Raw genomic sequence first — 17,438 nt, forward strand, 5'->3', positions numbered from 1 at the left:
GTGCACAGAATTTTGTGTATGTAATCAAGAATTCGGGTGGCGCCCGAGAATCTCACGACATCCATGACCTCGCCAAGCGGCAACTCGTATGGAGCCCTCTGACTGGATGTTGGAGAAGGTTGGCTGACACGAATCGTCGTGTCACTTTGCATGGCGTCTCTATTTGGAGACCGGAAAATGCTCCTCGCGTTTTCTTCTGCTCGGGCAATCCGAGAGTCTTTATATGGGCGGCGTCGTCGGAAAAATGGCAAACATAGTAACAAGACCGGGTGCTACATAAGTAACAACATAGTGATAACAGGAGAAGAGTACAAATAGTGGTAAAGAAGAACGCGATCACCACAGCCACAGCAGGAACTAGCTGGGCTTCACAGCAATCAGGGCCAAAATGAACGTGGAGTTGGACAAGATCGAGGTACGTATACACGCTGTTGCTGGTTGAACAGGCTGTTTCTCAGTCCAGGGACGTTAACCCAGGGAAAATCTATTTAGATACCTGATTATCCTTCGGGATCGTACAACTTCATCCGCCGTCTGCGCAATGAGAAAGAGCTGTCATTGCCGACGCCCATCAAGAGCAAAGTATCGAACGGAGAAGTTGCACTCACAACAAAAAGGGCCGAATCGAGCATAACGAAGGGAATGAACGGAACGAATGGGATTCCGGGGCAACCATGGCTGAAGCTGAAAGTGGCAATTATCGGGGCTGGTGTTGGGGGTCTCTCGAATGCGATTGCCTTGGCTCAAACTGGCCATGATGTGTCCGTCTACGAGCAGGCCTCTGCTTTGAGTGAGGTAAGTTCTTCATGGCGCTGCCTCATTTCATCTGTTTTGTTCCACTCTGCGAGGACGTTGTTGCGACTCGCCAGCTCATGGTAATACGCAGGTTGGAGCTGGTATCCAAATCCCCCCAAATTCGACCCGTATTCTTCATTCGTGGGGGCTGCGTCCTGCTCTCGAACGGCGGTCTGTTAAGCCAGCTGCACTGCTTTGGCGACGTTGGGAGGATGGATCCGTCATCGGAAAAGCCAAGCTGAACCCGGAGATTGAGCAACGGTTTGGCTCCCCATATTATGTGACCCACAGGGCACACCTGCACGAGGTTCTCCATGATCGTACAGTCGAACTGGGTGTTCCTGTGTATCTGTCTAAAAGGGTGCAGAAGTACGACATGCAAAACGGCGACGTGACATTTGTCGATGGCCAGATGATCAAGGCGGATCTAATAGTCGCTGCAGACGGTGAGAATTGAGACTGAAATCTGATTTGGGCGGCCCGTGAACTGACACCTACTGCCGCAGGATTGAAGTCGTTGGCTCGGCGTGAGCTCAACGGCGACAAAGACAAAGGACCATGGGGCCATGGGCTTTCTGCATATCGAGGAACCATTTCCGTTGCCGACATGAAGGCTGACCCTTTGACAAGTTGGATTGTCGAGCAGCCGAATTTACACATGTGGTAGGAGACGTTTGAATGCCATTTCCAACTGCGAGCATATGAATTAGCTGACTTTGGTGCAGGGTCGGGGGCGACCTACATGTAATGAGCTATGCCATTGCCGGGGGAGAGCGCTTCAACTTGGTTGTTACTCATCCGGAAAGTCGGAATGGGGGGTCTGAGCGATCCATGTCTCAAATGCTGGAGGAAATGAGGTCCCAATATGTTGGGTGGGATCCATGGTAAGTCAACCCCTCACAGCACACAAGGCTCAGCTCCGGCACCGAACTGTGCTGACTGAGACTGGCGCCGGCCGATTGAAGCCTGAGGCGGCTCTTAGAGATGGTGATTTCAACATTAGACTGGCCCATCTACTGCATAGATATTCCTGACACCTGGTCATCTCGTTCCGGCAAAGTCTTGATCACCGGTGACGCAGCTCACGCAATGGTCCCGTACATGGCACTAGGAGCAGCCATGGCTGTGGAAGATGCCGCTGCATTGGCGGCCACATTGAAGCACGTCAAGGCAACCGAAGATCTCCCATCAGCAATTAGCAAATGGGAAGAGACGCGCAAACCCCGGGTGAAGAGAGTTCATGAAGCCAGTTACGCCCATGGCTTGATATTACATCTTCCAGATGGGCCTGTGCAGGAAGCTCGTGATGAAGCCATGAAGGCGGAATTGCAAGATGCGGAGGTCAAAGAGAGCCCCAACCAATGGAGTGACCCAGTCCTGACCGAGTGGGCGTATGGACATGATCCGGAGGCAGAAATCGATCGGCTGTGGTCGGTTGTAGATGGGCAATCGTAGCCAAGGGGTTGCATGGGGTTGGGGTACTGGATGAGCCTGCGCAAGGGGTTTCTTTGGAAGCAAGTGTTATGGTATCGACCTTATAGTTCACGTCTTCCAATTCTTCCCCCTCCTGATCGTTATTGCAAGAGCAACTGGAGCTGCTGCGGGCACCAAGGGGAAGTGGTTATGACGACCAGCGCAAGGCTCGCGGGCATCGATTGATCTTCTCGCCGCACTTGCCATATACAGAAAGCTTGGCACAGGTGGGTCCGCTCCGCAAAAATTGTGCAGTCGAGGTTCGCGAAATTTTGGAGAGCTTTTCCATGTTTCCTCAAAGCACATCCAGTATTGCAATATCTCCCACATTCATTAGCGGCGCGTATTGCGCATCTCCTCACCATGACCCTCCTCGTCCTCACCGAGACCTCCGCAGGCTATGCCTTGCTCAAAGCCAAAGACAAGAAACTTCTCAAACGGGACGATCTCTCGTCCGAACTGAGCAGCGTCGAGAATGTCACCTCTATGCTCAAATTGAAGGAGTTCCAAAAATTCGATAGCGCTGCCGCTGCACTGGAAGAAGCAGCCGCAATTGTGGAAGGCAAAGTCACCCCGAAACTTTCATCACTACTGAATACCTTGAAAGACGAGAAAAAGATTTCTCTGGCCGTTGCAGACCCAAAACTTGGAAACGCGATCGGAAAGATTCCAGGCTTGGAGATCAAAGCCGTTGCCGACTCTACCACCGCCGACCTGTATCGAGCCATCCGAGAATATCTCCCGTCTCTCATTCCTGGTCTGTTGCCCGACGATGTCAAGACAATGTCCTTGGGTCTATCACACTCTCTTGCGAGACACAAGCTTAAATTCTCTCCTGACAAAATCGATGTTATGATTGTACAAGCAATTGGTCTACTGGATGATTTGGATAAAGAGCTGAACACATATGCCATGAGAGTAAAGGAATGGTATGGGTGGCACTTTCCGGAGATGGCAAAGATCCTGAACGACAACCTTGCGTATGCCAAGGTGGTTTTGAAGATGGGTATGCGGACAAACTGGGAGGATTGCGATCTCGCCGAAATTCTGCCAGAAGAGATTGAAGCTGCAGTGAAGGCCGCTGCTGACAGATCGATGGGGACGGAAATCACAGATGAAGATCTGGAGAATATACAGAGCTTGGCCGAGCAGGTGGTGCAATTTACGGAATATCGCACACAGCTCGCCAGCTATCTCTCGGCAAGAATGACTGCCATTGCCCCGAATCTAACAACGCTTGTCGGAGATCTTGTGGGTGCCCGACTCATAGCACACGCCGGAAGCCTGATGAACCTGTCCAAGAGCCCGGCGAGTACGATACAAATCCTCGGAGCTGAGAAGGCATTGTTTCGCGCACTGAAGACGAAACACGACACTCCAAAATACGGTCTCATCTACCATGCATCCTTAATCGGTCAAGCGACGGGCAGAAATAAGGGCAAGATGGCCAGAGTGCTTGCAGCTAAAGCTGCCCTCGGATTGAGGGTAGATGCGCTGCAAGAATGGGGGCCCGACGAAGCCAACATCCCTGAGGACGAGAAGGCTGCTCTTGGGTTATCTGCACGAGCGAACCTTGAGCGCAAACTAGCCGCTATGGAGGGCAAACCTCTCAAACCTCGAGGTGTCGCCATTGCTCCCAATGGGGTGTCTACCACGCCGCAGCCAAAGAAATGGGAGATCAAAGAAGCACGGAAATACAACCCTGATGCAGATGGGCTGGCTGGTGATGAGGCTCCAGCGAAAGAGAAGAAGTCGAAGAAGGATAAGAAGAGCAAAGAGGAAAAGAAGCTGATTGAGGAGGTATCTGAGGACGTGGATATGAAAGAAGATGGCGAGTTGGATAGCGAAGAAGCCGAGTCACAACCTGACGAACCCATAACTGCTGCCGAAGTTGAAGCCACAGTACCATCTTCTGTCAACGGTGTGAATGGCTTGTCAAAAAAGGAAGCCAAGAAGGCTGAAAAGGAGAGAAAGCATGCGGAGAAAGCTGCTCGCAAGGCGGCGAAGAAAGACAAGAACACCGAAGCAGAAAATGCGGCAACAGCCGGCCAGGAGGATAAGATCGAAACGTTAGCTGCACAGTGTGGTCTGAGCGTGGAAAGATACAAAAGGAAGCTAGCAAGGGGTGAGATCCAGATCCAAGAGGACGGTACGCCGATGGCAGTTTCGAAGAAGGATATCAAGAAGGCTAAGAAGGTGGCTGAGAAGGCCGCGGCGAAGGAGGCAAATGGAGAGATCGAGGGGTCCAAGAAGCGAAAACGAGTGGAAGAAGCCGCCGATACCTCAAAATCAGAGAAGAAAAAGAAGAGGAAAGAGAAGGCATAATGCGCTGCTGATAATGTACGCTGTCTTCTGTCTTTCTGCATCTCAGGTTACTGCATGGCGTCGGGGGTTGGAGTTCCAAGTGGCCGGATGAATGGTGTCGACGAGAAAATGTACAATCTACACGCACAAGGCTGTGCCAGAGGATGAGCCTACCTTAGATGGCCGGCTTACTGCTGGGTATTCCAACATCAAGTCACCGTTAACCTTCTTCATGCTATGTGGCTTTGCTCCGAGAGCCTATGGATGTAAAGCAATTCCTTACTTGTCGACGCGGAGACTGCGCAGCCTTGTCGACCAGCGATGCGAGGCTGAAGTTTCCCCGCAGCAGATTTTGGTGCTGGATTTTTTTTTTCTCCGCATCCTTGTCTGCGCCTCTGCAGAGAATCCTCAGTTGCTCGAGACGAGTCTCCTTCGGCTTCTACACATGTTCCTACCGCCAAAATGAGTTGAAGGGGTGTGTCTACAATCTTGATCCGAGTACAGCGTGCTAGACAGCAGCAAGGCCCACCAAAATGAGAGTATGTGCTGATGACCTTGTTTGTACCGCTACCTTCTTCCCTACAGACAGAAGGAGGCCTTTCCTGACAGCATGAATGTGCAAAGGTTCTCGATCCCCAGTCCGCCCTTCTTACAACTTCCGAAGTGCATCAATTCCTGTCTCAACACCCACCCCGGCCCCCGCCTCGGAAAATTGGCTCCTACAGGCAGGTCAATTTGAAGGACTATGAGCGGGTGCGAGACGATGTATGTCGATTGAGGCGAGAATATCCCCTAAAGGGAGAACTGCTGCTAACATCGTATGGCCTGTGTCTAGTTTGAGCATTATGTCACGAACACAGTCCCTTTCATCCTCAACTACCCACCTCCGGAGACATTCATCAAAAATGTCGTGCCTAGATTGTGCGCATTCGGGTTAACGAAGACTGAAGCGCTGGTATTGATCAACCTGGGACTGGGACTGCCGAGGGGGCAACAGCTAGCTACTGATGAAAATGCTCCAGAAGAGAGAGTGAACGGCGAGGGTGATGATATCAATGATGATGGTGTCGGCGCCGACGGTGTTGATGGCCAAATTGCCGCCGAGGGAGAGGAAGAGCCGCCAGAATCGGATGACCGACAATTCCTTTCTCTCGTCATTGAAGAGATGGAGGAACGATTTTCCGGTGAAGAAGGCGAGGCGCAGGTTCAGCAGATACTGGAGACTATGCGGGAGGAATACAATCGGGCACATGCAACGCACGCTTCAGCGAACGGAGACACGAAAATGAATGAAGGCTAATTGGATGCCTTATGACTGGATATCACGCCGACGAATCCCAGGATCGAGTCATCTGGCCGCTTCATTTGGCCCTCATGGACGGAGGCATTACTTTGGGGCCGATTGCAACAGACCTCAACTCTGAAACCTTTGCCAATACCTGCAAGTTGCGTCTGCGAGCCCTGTCTCGAATGAATCAACCGAGAAACCAAACTTGCTCGCATTTTCCAAAAGGTGTTTGAGGACGAAACAATCAATCAGGGTAGCCTGCAGACAATCACGCCATGCATGGAAATGGTGTTCCTAACATGGCGGCTTGGGGAAAAGTACCTTTGAGAGGCCATATCGGAAACGCTCCACGCTCAAATAGACCGATGCGGGCAAAGAGCCCCAGTTTCACGAAGCACAAGAAACCACGCCGGCGCACCTTGCCTCTTGGCCTGGTCATCAACAACCACAGAAAGCCATATATCATCCCAACACCGACTGCAATCAGTCTACCGACTGGCGCACACCTCAGGACCCGGGGCTCGCCTGATATCTGTTCTCTATACGTCGCACCACATACTGTTGTTGCGTCCTTGATCCCAAGACGCACTTCTCAACGATTCCAAAGGGTGGATGGATGTTCGGCTGATCTCCACCTCCTATTTTCAGCCTCTGAGTTTTTCAGCCCCCAACTGTGGGGTTTCGCTAAAGCAGAGAAAGATCCTTTTTTCAAACTCGAAATTATTGAAAGTTCGTTGTCTGAACTCAAGCTCGGGCCTCAATCGACGAACCACAATCCTGGAGCTTCATGTGCTTTTGGATGTGGCCGTGTCACATGAGAACGCGAGCTGGAGCTGGGCTCTCACCAGGGCGGATTTGGACTTTGACGATTTTCGGGTTTGCGGCTGACTTCGTACTCGTGTGAGAGACTTCAATGTCATTCTTTGCAGGAGTGAAATGTATGTGCACGCATGTCCCAAGGCCGCTCTCCCATCGTATCGACATCAGGCACGAGAAAGCAATGGCAGCATATGAAAGCTGGCAAGTTCCATGATAGACCATGCCGCCTTCAGAGTCAAATCTCCACAAGTCGCAATGGTGAACATCCCTCTCGCTGATCCACCAATTTGTGGAACGCTCTGGACCGTTGTCAATGCCTTCAAATTCCTCTGGCAAAAGCCGTAGTCTGTCCCTTCTCGTATAGTACTTTCTCGTTCTGTCTTTAGGTAATCGAATGTCATCTTTGCTGAAACTTTAAGGCCACCAGAGTTCCGACATCAGGACCCTTTCATCAGCCCTGGCCTTCCCCCATCAAGCCTCATCGGCTGCCCTGACCCCTTTTTGGTCCAATAATACCTTCCAGGGAAAGCGATGTGCCATGGTAAGGCCAAGGGGCAGGAGGCTGACAACCATGCGATGTTCACTCCTGCGAGAACCGTAACCGTGTCCACGAGGGGGGCTGAACTCTTTCTTCAGCTGAAGCCCAGGCTTTCACTGGGGTAGATTCTGACGGAGACTTCCACGACGATCAGGTGTCCAGACAATCCGCGCGTCTCCTGGAGCGTTCGATCAAACTGCTACCCGAGATTATGCCTCGTGGATTACTGAAATATGCCCGATATCTCGCTCCCTATGGTTGAATAATTGTCTTTTTGAACCCGAAGTTTCCTGAGTCTTGTTTCTTTCGTGCCGTCGTTAATGATTCTTACTGAGCTCTCCAGCCTCATTCACATACTCTCACTCCAAACATTCCTTACCAAAGGCAACAATGGCACAGCAACCCATGGGAATGGCCCCTGAGAAACCAATGAACGGGGTCGCTGGAGCGTACCCAGCCGGTGCTTCGGGCAAATGGTCGTTTGGCCTCTTCGACTGCTTCTCTCCATTTGGCACCTGTATGCCTTCTCTTTCATCACTCAGAAGTTGTAGGCCAATGGTTTGCTGACGTTAATCTTGCGGATAGGCTGTCTGGCATGCTGGTGTCCTTGCATCCTCTACGGCAAGACGCAGGACCGGTATAAGGGCGACCATGATTCCAGTGGCATCAACGGACAGGTATGCCTTTTTGTTTCTTATGCCCTGTCGCAATTGCTGGACCCGCGGCTACCTACCCATTGAACATTAGCCACTGCTCTCTACGTGTGGGCTTGATTTCACCAGCTGACTTCCATCAAAGTGCTGTGCCTTCTACTGCCTGATGTGCATTGGAGGACAATGTATCCTCCAGTGCATCAATCGAGGCTCCACACGTGACAGATATGGCATCGAAGGCGGCAGCTTTGGCGATTTCTGCACGTCGTGCTGGTGTGGATGTTGTACCTTGATTCAAGAAGACAAGGAAGCTATTGTAAGGACGACCGGCATGGATCCAAAGACCAAGCAGCCCTATGCAAGTCCAGGTCAAATGACGTATCCATGATTGGGATTCTTGGTGTTTGTTGTAGGTGCCGGTACGAAGGCAGACCAGGAGGAGATTTCTGTCTTTCAGGAGTTATCAAGTGGCGGACATTGGCATTCACGTTGACTTTCTCACTGGTTGCAACTGCGTGTGGCCGGCTGGAACTTGGTTTCACTTCACCATCAATTGTTCTCTGCAACTTTGTTTCACGTTGTGTTTCTCTCATTCCAGTCTCACTTTGCCCTATAGCACACGAACAAAACCTATCACCCCGTCGTCAGACCGCGCCGTTCAAATCCTCCTCTCTGGCCTCATCATCCGTGTCCTTGCCTTGAGTCTCTCACCTCCATCTCACTCCCCCGAAGTGAGTTCTTTCTCCGGGATAGCGCCATGGCGGATCCACCGAATGTCGACCGTGGCACACATGTTGTCAAGCTCGTCGTCGGCCCCGAAAATGAAGAGCGCGACTTTATCCTTCACCGAGATCCGTTATGTGCATCCTCTAAATTCTTCGAACGAGCTTTCTCGGGAGAATTCAGCGAAGGCAAGAGTCAAGAAATGAAGTTGCCAGAGGAGGAGCCACAAGTCTTCGCTTTTTTCACCGACTGGCTTTACAAAGGAAAGGCTGCGAGCAAGGATAGGGCGTTCAAGATTGCCAATCAGCTCTGCCATGAAGATATCTTCTGGCTAAAGGTGTACCGTATGGCTGATCGTCTTCTCACCCCTGGCCTGCAAGTCCTCGCATACAGCGAGCTCACCGATGTCTTCTCCCTTACACCAACGATCCCGTCTCGAGATTTCCTTCACTCGCTATTCTCTGAAGACAGCCCTCTTGCCATGCGGATGTATGTGGTCGAACATGTGGCATACTGGCTTCGCAGGTCGCAAGGGAAGGAAGAGTGGGCTCGGCTCTTTAACGTTCATGAACGGTTTGGAATGGAAATGGCACTAGCTATGATTCGAGTTCAGGCCAAGGGAATCAATTTCCTTCATCCATCGAATCAAGAGTGTTTCGCTGAAAAGCATGGTTTGAACGTTCCAGAGATGGACGCACAGGCAAGAAGAGCCGATGAATCCACCCCCAAGACTGCCAGAAAAGTGCTTTATCGGGCGACGCTGAGTGAGTAAACATCCCGATTCGGAGAGTTTGGCGTCCTAATCTAGGCTCTAGTACCAGGTCAGGAGCGGACAGCCTCAAAGATCAAAAGATCTGCATCGCAGATGTTAGGTTCGGAATCCTCAGAGACAGCAACAAACACGACTCCTGTCCGGAGGGCAAAGAGGTCACCACCAAACTTAGCAGAATGGCTTCCGAAAAAGCAGGACAGCATATGCGATACAGGAAGTTGCGAGTGGAATTGGTGGGATCCTCGTTCACCAACAAGTAGTTACTATCATGGACCCAGACACCAATCTGAGGAATAATCTTGAGAGGGAGGTCGAAATGTTCAATTCTAGTGCTTGTCCACTGCTCTACGATCCGGCACTGCCTGACTTCCCAAGTAAGCTCTTTATCATTCTCTTCGCTGCTCCTTCGACACTCAACACACCTGGCGTCCCCCATCTTGATCATTGTCTACCTTGTTCTCTATATTCTGTGGCAATGGCTTCGCCTTGGAATTCTCATGGGTCAACCACAGTCCCGTCTGTCCCTGTTTGTGCCCCCACAAATTCCTCCGGGCGGAAAGGTCCTCACTATTCTCGCGGGGAGTTGAGCAAGCACAATCATTCCGAAGAAGCACGGGCTTCACATTCAGGAGGTGCAGAAAGAGGCGAGAAAGGCAGACGCCACGGCAGCTCCGATGCAAGTTCTGGGTATGGATTTTATGTTTTGGAGGTGGAGCGACACATTGATTCTGCGCCGATCGGTCCCTTCCAGTGCCACGCTCGAGTATTTGGTCGAAAAGCCCTTCGATGGCGACCTCGAGTGAGACGAGACGAGGGACGAGGGCAGCAGCCGTGGCACCAGGCTACAGGGCTGATCGTAACCCACTCTGTTTTCAGGGCTGGTTCTGCATATGCATGCGATGACTAACGCGAGACGATCCCGCGGCACCTGCAGTTTCTTACAGAACCGGGTGGGTGGCTCTCCCCACTTGTGTATTCCAGCGAAGCAGATCATCTTCCCGCAGCGAACTCCAGGTCTCGACGCTTGCTAAACGGAGATGGAAAGGCAAAAGGCTTTGACTGTGGTCCCGAATTCGGGCTCTTTGAAGTTCCACGAGCCACGCGCCTCGCCTTCCACTGCTGCAACCGGCGACATGCCATCGACTGGTTGGAAAGCGCATTCGCCGAGTGGGAAAGCTACCCATCCCCAGCCTACCGCTTGAATTTCGATCCGCACGAATACTCCAGCCTCGATGCCCCCAGAGCCCAGCCGAGCCAATCACAAGTGATGTATCCTCCAGCCTCTTTGGGCAACGAGGGATATCCCAAGAGACAGAATTCGCTTTAAGAAAATGGTCAGGTTACTCTGCTCGTATTACTGCCCGTGCTTGCTCGGCCACTTTCCGCCCCTTCACGGTATTGGCATGAGACAGAAGCTAGAACTAATTGGAGCTCGCTGAGGTAATCTGACTTGCACGATAATACACAAATCAGCCCTCTGTTTGAAATGGAGATTTGGTTCTACTATTATCTGTCTTCCTTAAATTGAGACGGGAAGAGATTACATCACATCCGCGGTGTATTTGACCCACCTCGCTGTCAGGTGCACTACCCGGGCACTGTGCTTCGCTATTGCGCTACTCCAGAAGAGTCGTGAAAAGTCTTCAATCTCTGTGTGAATAGCGCCTCCACCTTTCTTTCAAGAAGAGCCACGGGAATCGTTGGGCCAGAGGAAGCTACGACCAACCTCAAGGGCGGAGGAAATTGAGATGGCGTACGCGCACATGCAGCCGTAACATATTTTACGAACCATCACAGAGCATGGAGAGCGGACACGAGGATGGGACGGTGTCAGCAAAGCAAGAGGAATATGAAGTGTCAAACAAATCCGCACATGGTGCTGATATGAGTCTGTCAAGAGTTCAATATCAGCCACCATCGTTCACGCACTTGCCGCTCGAAATCTTCCCTATCAGAATCGAGGGAAGGGCAAAGACTGCATGCAGATACTGTGCGTGAGGACTTTGCCATCGGTCAGGCACAACGGCGTTGCTAACCTGGCGTGGCAGATACTGATATCTATGCGCCTACCACATTCCGAAGACTTCAGTTCCAGGGAGTTGCAGAGGATACTCCCCTTCTCCGCCATTACATTCCCCTTATTCTCAGCAACCAAGTGTCGTTTGTCGCCATGGTGGCGAATTCCATGCTGCAGTTCGACTTGATGGACCGGCGACGTCATGGCCCATCCGCCCAAGCAAAGGGGATGTATGATGTAGCCATTCGACTTCTGCGTCAATACCTTCAGTCGACGGCTGATCGGGTGTCCGACTTGGTCATATGTACAATGTTGTTTCTGACGACCTTCGACGTAAAGTCCCCTCCTATTTTGGGACGGGACTTGACTGGCTGACCATCGCGTAGAACCTGTCTTTCAACTATGATAGTGCTTGGATTCATTTGAAGGCCGTAAAGGAGGCGATTTCTCGCAGAGGTGGCTCCCAACAACTGGCATTTGACGGCTGGCTTGCGACTGTGACTGACAGGTGAGTGGCTTCTATTGCCCTTCGGAAGTTGGTCAGGCTTACCCAGTCATCTCTCTTCAGTTTCATCACCCATGCAGAGTGCCAACGAGCAATTGTCCGTCACCGAGGCACCACAGCCTATAATCTCAAAGACCTTCGCCGCCCTGTCCACCCATTTCCTCCGCCGCTCTGTGCCGAGATTGCGAGGCTACCGCGAGCGTTTGAAGAGTTCTGCATAAATGAATGCCCGACGGTTGCTGTGATCGACATCCTTTCCAATATTGCCGAATGGGTACAGGCTCTGAAAGCAGGCTCCTCGGGATACGAAGCAAGACACTTAGTCTTGAACAGTGTGCTGCTCGAAACAAACCTAAACAATGCAAGAAGATGCTTTGAATTGCTTCAGAATATCCATCTACCACTACAAGACCAATTTGTCCTGATGGCTTTGCAAGCTTACTGTTCTTTAGTCGACTACAGCGAAAGGGGGAGCTTTCTAAACCTGGCGTATCTCCAGATCCACGCCAGTGTCCTTCCCTCGAGCCTCTGCTTCCCCGGTAGTACCAAGCCACGGAGCCATCAGGCAGAATGGCTAACTTGGGTGGGTATGATGCTCCTTGCAAGCTCTCACACTAATGATCTCACGTGGTCTCTCGGCATGAGGATTCTGGACGAACAAGAATTGAAGCACAGTTGGATGCAGAAAATCAGAATTTGCGACAAGTTCTTCTGGAACGAGAGGTTCTCCTATCAACTTCTTCGGAAGATGCACTTCGAACGCAAGAGTCCACATACATTTGGATGAGACTTCAGCAACCTCGGGTTCCTCTGCGTGTTCGGTCTTCGGCATATCCGCCTCTCATAGACCAGTGAGAGTTGCCAAGATGGACCTGGACATAGTCAGGAAGTGAATGCAATGAGTACGCCACTGTCTTCTTCGTCTACAGCCTTGTTGCGAGGCTGGCCCGCTTCAGAGACAGCGAAGCGCCCGTCTCGCAAGCTGATCAGAAGGCTCAGATGCGTTGGCTCAGGGCCAGAACAAGACCAAGCACCAGACGATCATCAAAGAGGTCTCCACAGAGCAATAGCATCAAGGCCTGGAAAGCGGGATCTAGCTCTCTCTGTGGTCCGAAAGAAGGATCATGATGTTTCTCCACTCACCGTCTGCTCGTCGATTGAACAAGGGAACGTTCCAGATTACCCTGCGAATTGTCTGGGACTTTGCACTGAGAATGGAACTGTGGGCTATCGCAGGCAGGTCTGGAGAGGACAGGGCCTGTTTCGTCATTCAGATACTCCAAGCAGAGCACTGTACCTAGGTGCTCAAAGAATCAACACTGTCTCCCCGACCGTGGGTCCGTCGTGAGGACTTTTCAACCGACTCACGCAGCTTGAGATGCAATCGCGGGTTTCGGTATTCTGTCGCCCTCGGTGTCATCAGGCATATCGAGAGTTAATCCCGAGCCGAATGTGAGATTGGGATGCTGCAGACGCCGTTGCAAATGACCAAATCTACATGCTGTCGAGCGGGTCTTCTGTCGACAAGTTTTCAGTGATCTGGTTGTCGACGGTGACACAATCAGGAATGTCCATGGCCAAAATGTTGGTTCAGTCGCTGCTTCATATCACTGATCTGCGAATTGAACTCCGCTCAGAGGCCGCAAATTTAAACGTTCCGCTAGCCTGGTCAGCCTGATGCGCAAGACTTCAACGCCAGGGGTGGATGGCGGAACTATAAGGACAACCTGACTACGTGGAATCGGTATTGGGCACTTACAAGTTGCAACCTGGCGCCCAATGCTGGTTGGACACGCTCCGGTGTCCGCTTGGAGGAAGTCGATGCCGAAAACCCGGCCCAAATCTGCCAGACTTCCGCGGCGTTCGCCTGCTTCTATTGTCTCTGGAGAAAGAGATGGGGACAGCCTCCCTCAAATTCACAGTGGCCAATGAGACAAGTTCGGACGAAATATTGGGTACTCATGCTTCGCATTTCTAAATTATGAAGATGTTTATGAAACTTGTCAAGTGCTTGCTAGAATTCTAAACCGCTGTGTCACAACACATGTCTGTTCGAAGTTGGCCCTCAGCCCGTAAACTTACTCTTTGCCCGCAGGAATGCGCCAAAGTAGTAGAGCCCGTACATGCCGGCGATACCCACCCCAGACAGGCCGGCGATGACGGTGACGCCCTTACCGATCCCGAGATCGACGTACATGGATCTGGAGAACTGGACGAAGCCCGCGGCCAGCATCGAGCGCGCAAAGTCATTCGCGGCAAACAGCGAGGCGACGTACTTGGGGTAGGCGAGGGCGATGTAGCAGATGATGCTCTGGAACATGCAGAAGCTGCCCCCGGCCCAGATGTTGATGCCTATCGTGGGGGCGATCCAGTGGATGTCCGCGCGGGCCGTCCAGGCGAACACCAGCAGCCCGACCGGGGGGCCCCAGACGCCAGTCATCCCCGGGCGCAGCCACTCTTCCTGTTCGACCGGCCTACCTTTCTCAGCGTGGTACTTCCTCGCCCGCGGGATGAACCAGCGCCGCAGGTAGACGTAGTAGCAGGTCAGGCCGACGATGCAGCCGGTCATTATACCCAGGAAGATCAGGCCCAGCTGCCCGAGAGACATCTGGTACGTGCCCAGATAGACCAGCGGGAAGGCCTCGAAGAAGGAGTAGTACGTCGCGTAGACGAGGCCTCCGTAGAGCGCCGCGTAGAGCACCGCGGGGTCCTTGATGGTGATCTCCAGGGGTCGGACAAGGGCTTCCCAGAGGAGAGTCCTAAACGGGATGGGATGGAGTTCGCTCTCTGCCCGGTATCGATTGTCCCCCGTGGCTTTCCGAAGTCGCTTTGCCCGGTTGAGGAGGATGGTGCCGGGATAGGTCTCCGGCAGGAACGGTAACAGGAACAGGATAATCCCCGACATGATGATGACTTCGTAGAGCTGTGAGAGCCCCATTAGCATGGACTATCGGTGACGATGGGAACAACGAAACAATTGGGATTTCTCGAGACGAGTCAAGCTAACTCACCGGCCATCTCCAATCATGAGGCACTGCGTATCCGGCCATCAACGGCCCAACAGCAGGACCACAGTACATCGCCGCAATCCACCAGACATACCCGTATGGAGCACTGTAGATGTCGTATATGTCTTCGATCGACGCCGCGCCGCTGGCTAAGGCAGGGCTGCCGAAGAGGCCTTGCAGCCATCGAAGGACGATGATAGCCGGGAAGCTGTCAACCAAGGCGAGAGCAATGGAGACGACAAAGAATGCCGCGAAGGAGTAGAGGTAAGGTGGGTTTCGCCCGATCCTGGGGATCTCGCTGATGGGAGAAAAGAACATAGGGCCCAGACCATCTGTGGAGAGTTAGGACAAGACGAACATGTGTGTTTCGACGGAATGGCGCCCCCAACTTACAGCCAACAACATACATGGACAGTCCCAGGCTGGCTACCACGATGGAGACGTCGTATCTCTGCTGGATGGCTCCCGCCGTGGGTGTGATGATGGACGCCGTGCAGTAGACGCAGAACGTGTACAGATTGACGACCACGAGGGTCCACGTCTTCTTGCTCTGGGACCAGTTGCGAGGATTTTCGGGGTCGTTCTCGGTCCAGGACACGACGATGGCCTCCTCGTCCGAGGCGGGCAGTGTGACGTCCTTCTCGGACGCGCGGACGGTGGTGGACAGCTTGGACAGTTCTTTCTCCAGGTCGCTTTCAACAGGAGACGGGGCCGATTCGCGGATGATGGGCGGATCCCTAGGCTCGAAGCCTACCTTCTCCTCCGCGTACAAGAGGAAGTCGGACCGGAAGCCCAGCGTACGAAGAAATTGCCCCGCGGGCGTCTCTTTGACGAAGCCGGCCATCGCTGTGGTATGTTGGACGAGCGCCGTTGATGGGAGACTGGTTCAACCATCCTGCCGCCCGCTCGTGGGCCCATCTTTCTTTATAGACGAGTCCGTGGCTCAGGCGCTTGACCGCACTGACCTCAAAAGGAAAGGGATCCCAACGGCTGCTGCGGGAGAGGCAGAGGCTGGGCTGGCTGAGACCCATGCCGCCTGGGTCGCCGCTCGATACGCACCGTCCGTTGATAACATATCTGTACAGGTAGCAGCCACCCGACGAGCCAGCCTCAAGGCTTAGTGGCCTAGCCAGACACGTTCGCCAAGTCAGGCAATCGTTCATTGGTCCATGCGTCCACCACAGGTGGGAGTCACGGGAGTTGAACAGTTGCCGCATTGGGCAGCGTGCGGCTGCGGCTGATTTGATTAGTTTGGCTGATCGTCGAAGCCTAGCCGGCTGCCCTTCGCTTATGGTTGTCGGGGGGTATTTTCAGCGCAGAAATCGATCGGTGGCTTGCGCTTCTCGCTAGATGTACGAGTAAAAGGGAGTGGTGGCCCCGGGCTGCACCTACATGGCTCCCATCTCACCCATTCGAAAGCAGTGTTGGACCAATACCAAGGCCCTGTTCAGGGCGCATGAAGAGAGAACACAAGGACAGACGCCCTTCGGCAATGACGGCAACGACGATAGTGGGCATCAGCTCCGAAGTGATGCGTTTCTTAGTGGGCCTTTTGTTGTCTACGAGTACATCACTATTCAGCCCTGTGCAGGTCTGGCGGGCGAAGGCATCCTGGGGGGTTCCCTTCCTGGTCTAGAGTTTCTGTACGAGGCCCAGAGCCATCTTACTGGAGACTGCCCCTGCTAAGGTGCGGTCTTTGCGCCGATCATCTGAGCTCGATCCAGACCTCGAAAGCATGTTGGGACCGAAACGGGCAACTGTCTATCTTCCCGGGTCGCCTACGGGACAACTAGCTTTGCCTTCGCCTATTTGCACGGAGCACTCCTGCTGTACCCATTGCAAGGTGTCCACGGGTGTTCTGTAAACCAGCTGCTTTGCTTTCCTACTTCGTCTAGGTGATCGCGGACTTTGAAAGCTCGTTTAGCAAGTGCACTTCTGCCGCCTCCATATTTCAATCCCCTTAAGCACGTGGAGTCCTGGGAGAAGACGCCACGCACCAGCACAGCAAAGTTTACCACCATTCTCAGGCCGACCTGACAGACGAGGGTTACGAGTAAAACGAGAAACCCCGACTTTTGATGGTATGGTAAAGCCGCTACCTAGCCAGCCCCATTTTCCCGAGATCGCTCTTTCATGCCTTAACAGCTAGAGTAGACTGCACCTGGACTGGCGGGAATGGGCTGAGCACGGCTACAGGAACATATGATTATGATGTTTGGCAAGGTTGAGTCAGCGGTGCTGGCCGATGTCCAAGGGTCTCCAGACTCGTTGAGCACGTCCTTCTCACTTCGAGGAGAGAAGGACTTGCGGCTCTTCTACGCCTCACAATCTCCCCCTAGATTCGATGGCTATTCTTCCCCAACCAGAAATGGCACAAAGCCAGTTGAGTCAAAGCGGAGGCTAGGTATTTATTCCCCAGATAATGCAACCATATGACCCTTATCGAGTAAGTAAGCTCTAAATATCTGCTAATGTGGCTGACTGCAACCTTCGTTAATATCGCTATTTTGCGCGACCCTCGGCAGCGATGTTATCACCTTCTA

General features: G+C 52.7%; 6 protein-coding genes across 6 annotated transcripts; all 6 read left to right on the plus strand.

The window, feature by feature from the left end:
* Window positions 1-2,557: 2,557 nt before the first annotated feature.
* PV07_11888 (uncharacterized protein) lies at window positions 2,558-4,801 on the plus strand. Its single transcript, XM_016399363.1, has one exon. It carries the CDS (start codon window positions 2,632-2,634, stop codon window positions 4,591-4,593), a length of 1,962 nt encoding a protein of 653 aa, XP_016243925.1. The 5' UTR covers window positions 2,558-2,631; the 3' UTR covers window positions 4,594-4,801.
* A 304-nt stretch (window positions 4,802-5,105) lies between these two features.
* On the plus strand, window positions 5,106-5,872 carry PV07_11889 (uncharacterized protein; the record flags this gene model as incomplete). Its single annotated transcript, XM_016399364.1, has 3 exons — window positions 5,106-5,111; window positions 5,197-5,337; window positions 5,408-5,872. The coding sequence occupies 3 exons, from the start codon at window positions 5,106-5,108 to the stop codon at window positions 5,870-5,872; spliced, it is 612 nt and encodes a 203-aa protein (XP_016243926.1).
* Window positions 5,873-6,135: 263 nt separating this feature from the next.
* On the plus strand, window positions 6,136-6,678 carry PV07_11890 (uncharacterized protein; the record flags this gene model as incomplete). Its single annotated transcript, XM_016399365.1, has 1 exon — window positions 6,136-6,678. The coding sequence occupies one exon, from the start codon at window positions 6,136-6,138 to the stop codon at window positions 6,676-6,678; it is 543 nt and encodes a 180-aa protein (XP_016243927.1).
* A 597-nt stretch (window positions 6,679-7,275) lies between these two features.
* Window positions 7,276-8,549, plus strand: PV07_11891 (uncharacterized protein). The gene is made up of 3 exons (XM_016399366.1): window positions 7,276-7,734; window positions 7,803-7,894; window positions 8,016-8,549. The coding sequence occupies exons 1-3, from the start codon at window positions 7,608-7,610 to the stop codon at window positions 8,256-8,258; spliced, it is 462 nt and encodes a 153-aa protein (XP_016243928.1). The 5' UTR covers window positions 7,276-7,607; the 3' UTR covers window positions 8,259-8,549.
* Window positions 8,550-8,627: 78 nt separating this feature from the next.
* On the plus strand, window positions 8,628-9,625 carry PV07_11892 (uncharacterized protein; the record flags this gene model as incomplete). Its single annotated transcript, XM_016399367.1, has 2 exons — window positions 8,628-9,357; window positions 9,402-9,625. 2 exons carry the CDS (start codon window positions 8,628-8,630, stop codon window positions 9,623-9,625), a joined length of 954 nt encoding a protein of 317 aa, XP_016243929.1.
* Window positions 9,626-11,094: 1,469 nt separating this feature from the next.
* Window positions 11,095-12,836, plus strand: PV07_11893 (uncharacterized protein). The gene is made up of 4 exons (XM_016399368.1): window positions 11,095-11,355; window positions 11,414-11,715; window positions 11,769-11,890; window positions 11,951-12,836. The coding sequence occupies exons 1-4, from the start codon at window positions 11,166-11,168 to the stop codon at window positions 12,672-12,674; spliced, it is 1,338 nt and encodes a 445-aa protein (XP_016243930.1). The 5' UTR covers window positions 11,095-11,165; the 3' UTR covers window positions 12,675-12,836.
* The last annotated feature ends 4,602 nt before the right edge of the window (window positions 12,837-17,438 follow it).

Source organism: Cladophialophora immunda (assembly GCF_000835495.1).
Source record: "Cladophialophora immunda strain CBS 83496 unplaced genomic scaffold supercont1.7, whole genome shotgun sequence".
NCBI classification, from domain to species: Eukaryota; Fungi; Ascomycota; class Eurotiomycetes; order Chaetothyriales; family Herpotrichiellaceae; genus Cladophialophora; species Cladophialophora immunda.

Coding starts and splice junctions, on each gene's coding strand:
- PV07_11888 (XM_016399363.1), top strand. CDS start 2,632: ATGACCCTCCTCGTCCTCACCGAGACCTCCGCAGGCTATGCCTTGCTC.
- PV07_11891 (XM_016399366.1), top strand. CDS start 7,608: ATGGCACAGCAACCCATGGGAATGGCCCCTGAGAAACCAATGAACGGG. Junction 7,735..7,802: donor CTTCTCTCCATTTGGCACCT/GTATGCCTTCTC, acceptor TCTTGCGGATAG/GCTGTCTGGCATGCTGGTGT. Junction 7,895..8,015: donor CCAGTGGCATCAACGGACAG/GTATGCCTTTTT, acceptor CTTCCATCAAAG/TGCTGTGCCTTCTACTGCCT.
- PV07_11893 (XM_016399368.1), top strand. CDS start 11,166: ATGGAGAGCGGACACGAGGATGGGACGGTGTCAGCAAAGCAAGAGGAA. Junction 11,356..11,413: donor AAAGACTGCATGCAGATACT/GTGCGTGAGGAC, acceptor CTGGCGTGGCAG/ATACTGATATCTATGCGCCT. Junction 11,716..11,768: donor TGTTTCTGACGACCTTCGAC/GTAAAGTCCCCT, acceptor ACCATCGCGTAG/AACCTGTCTTTCAACTATGA.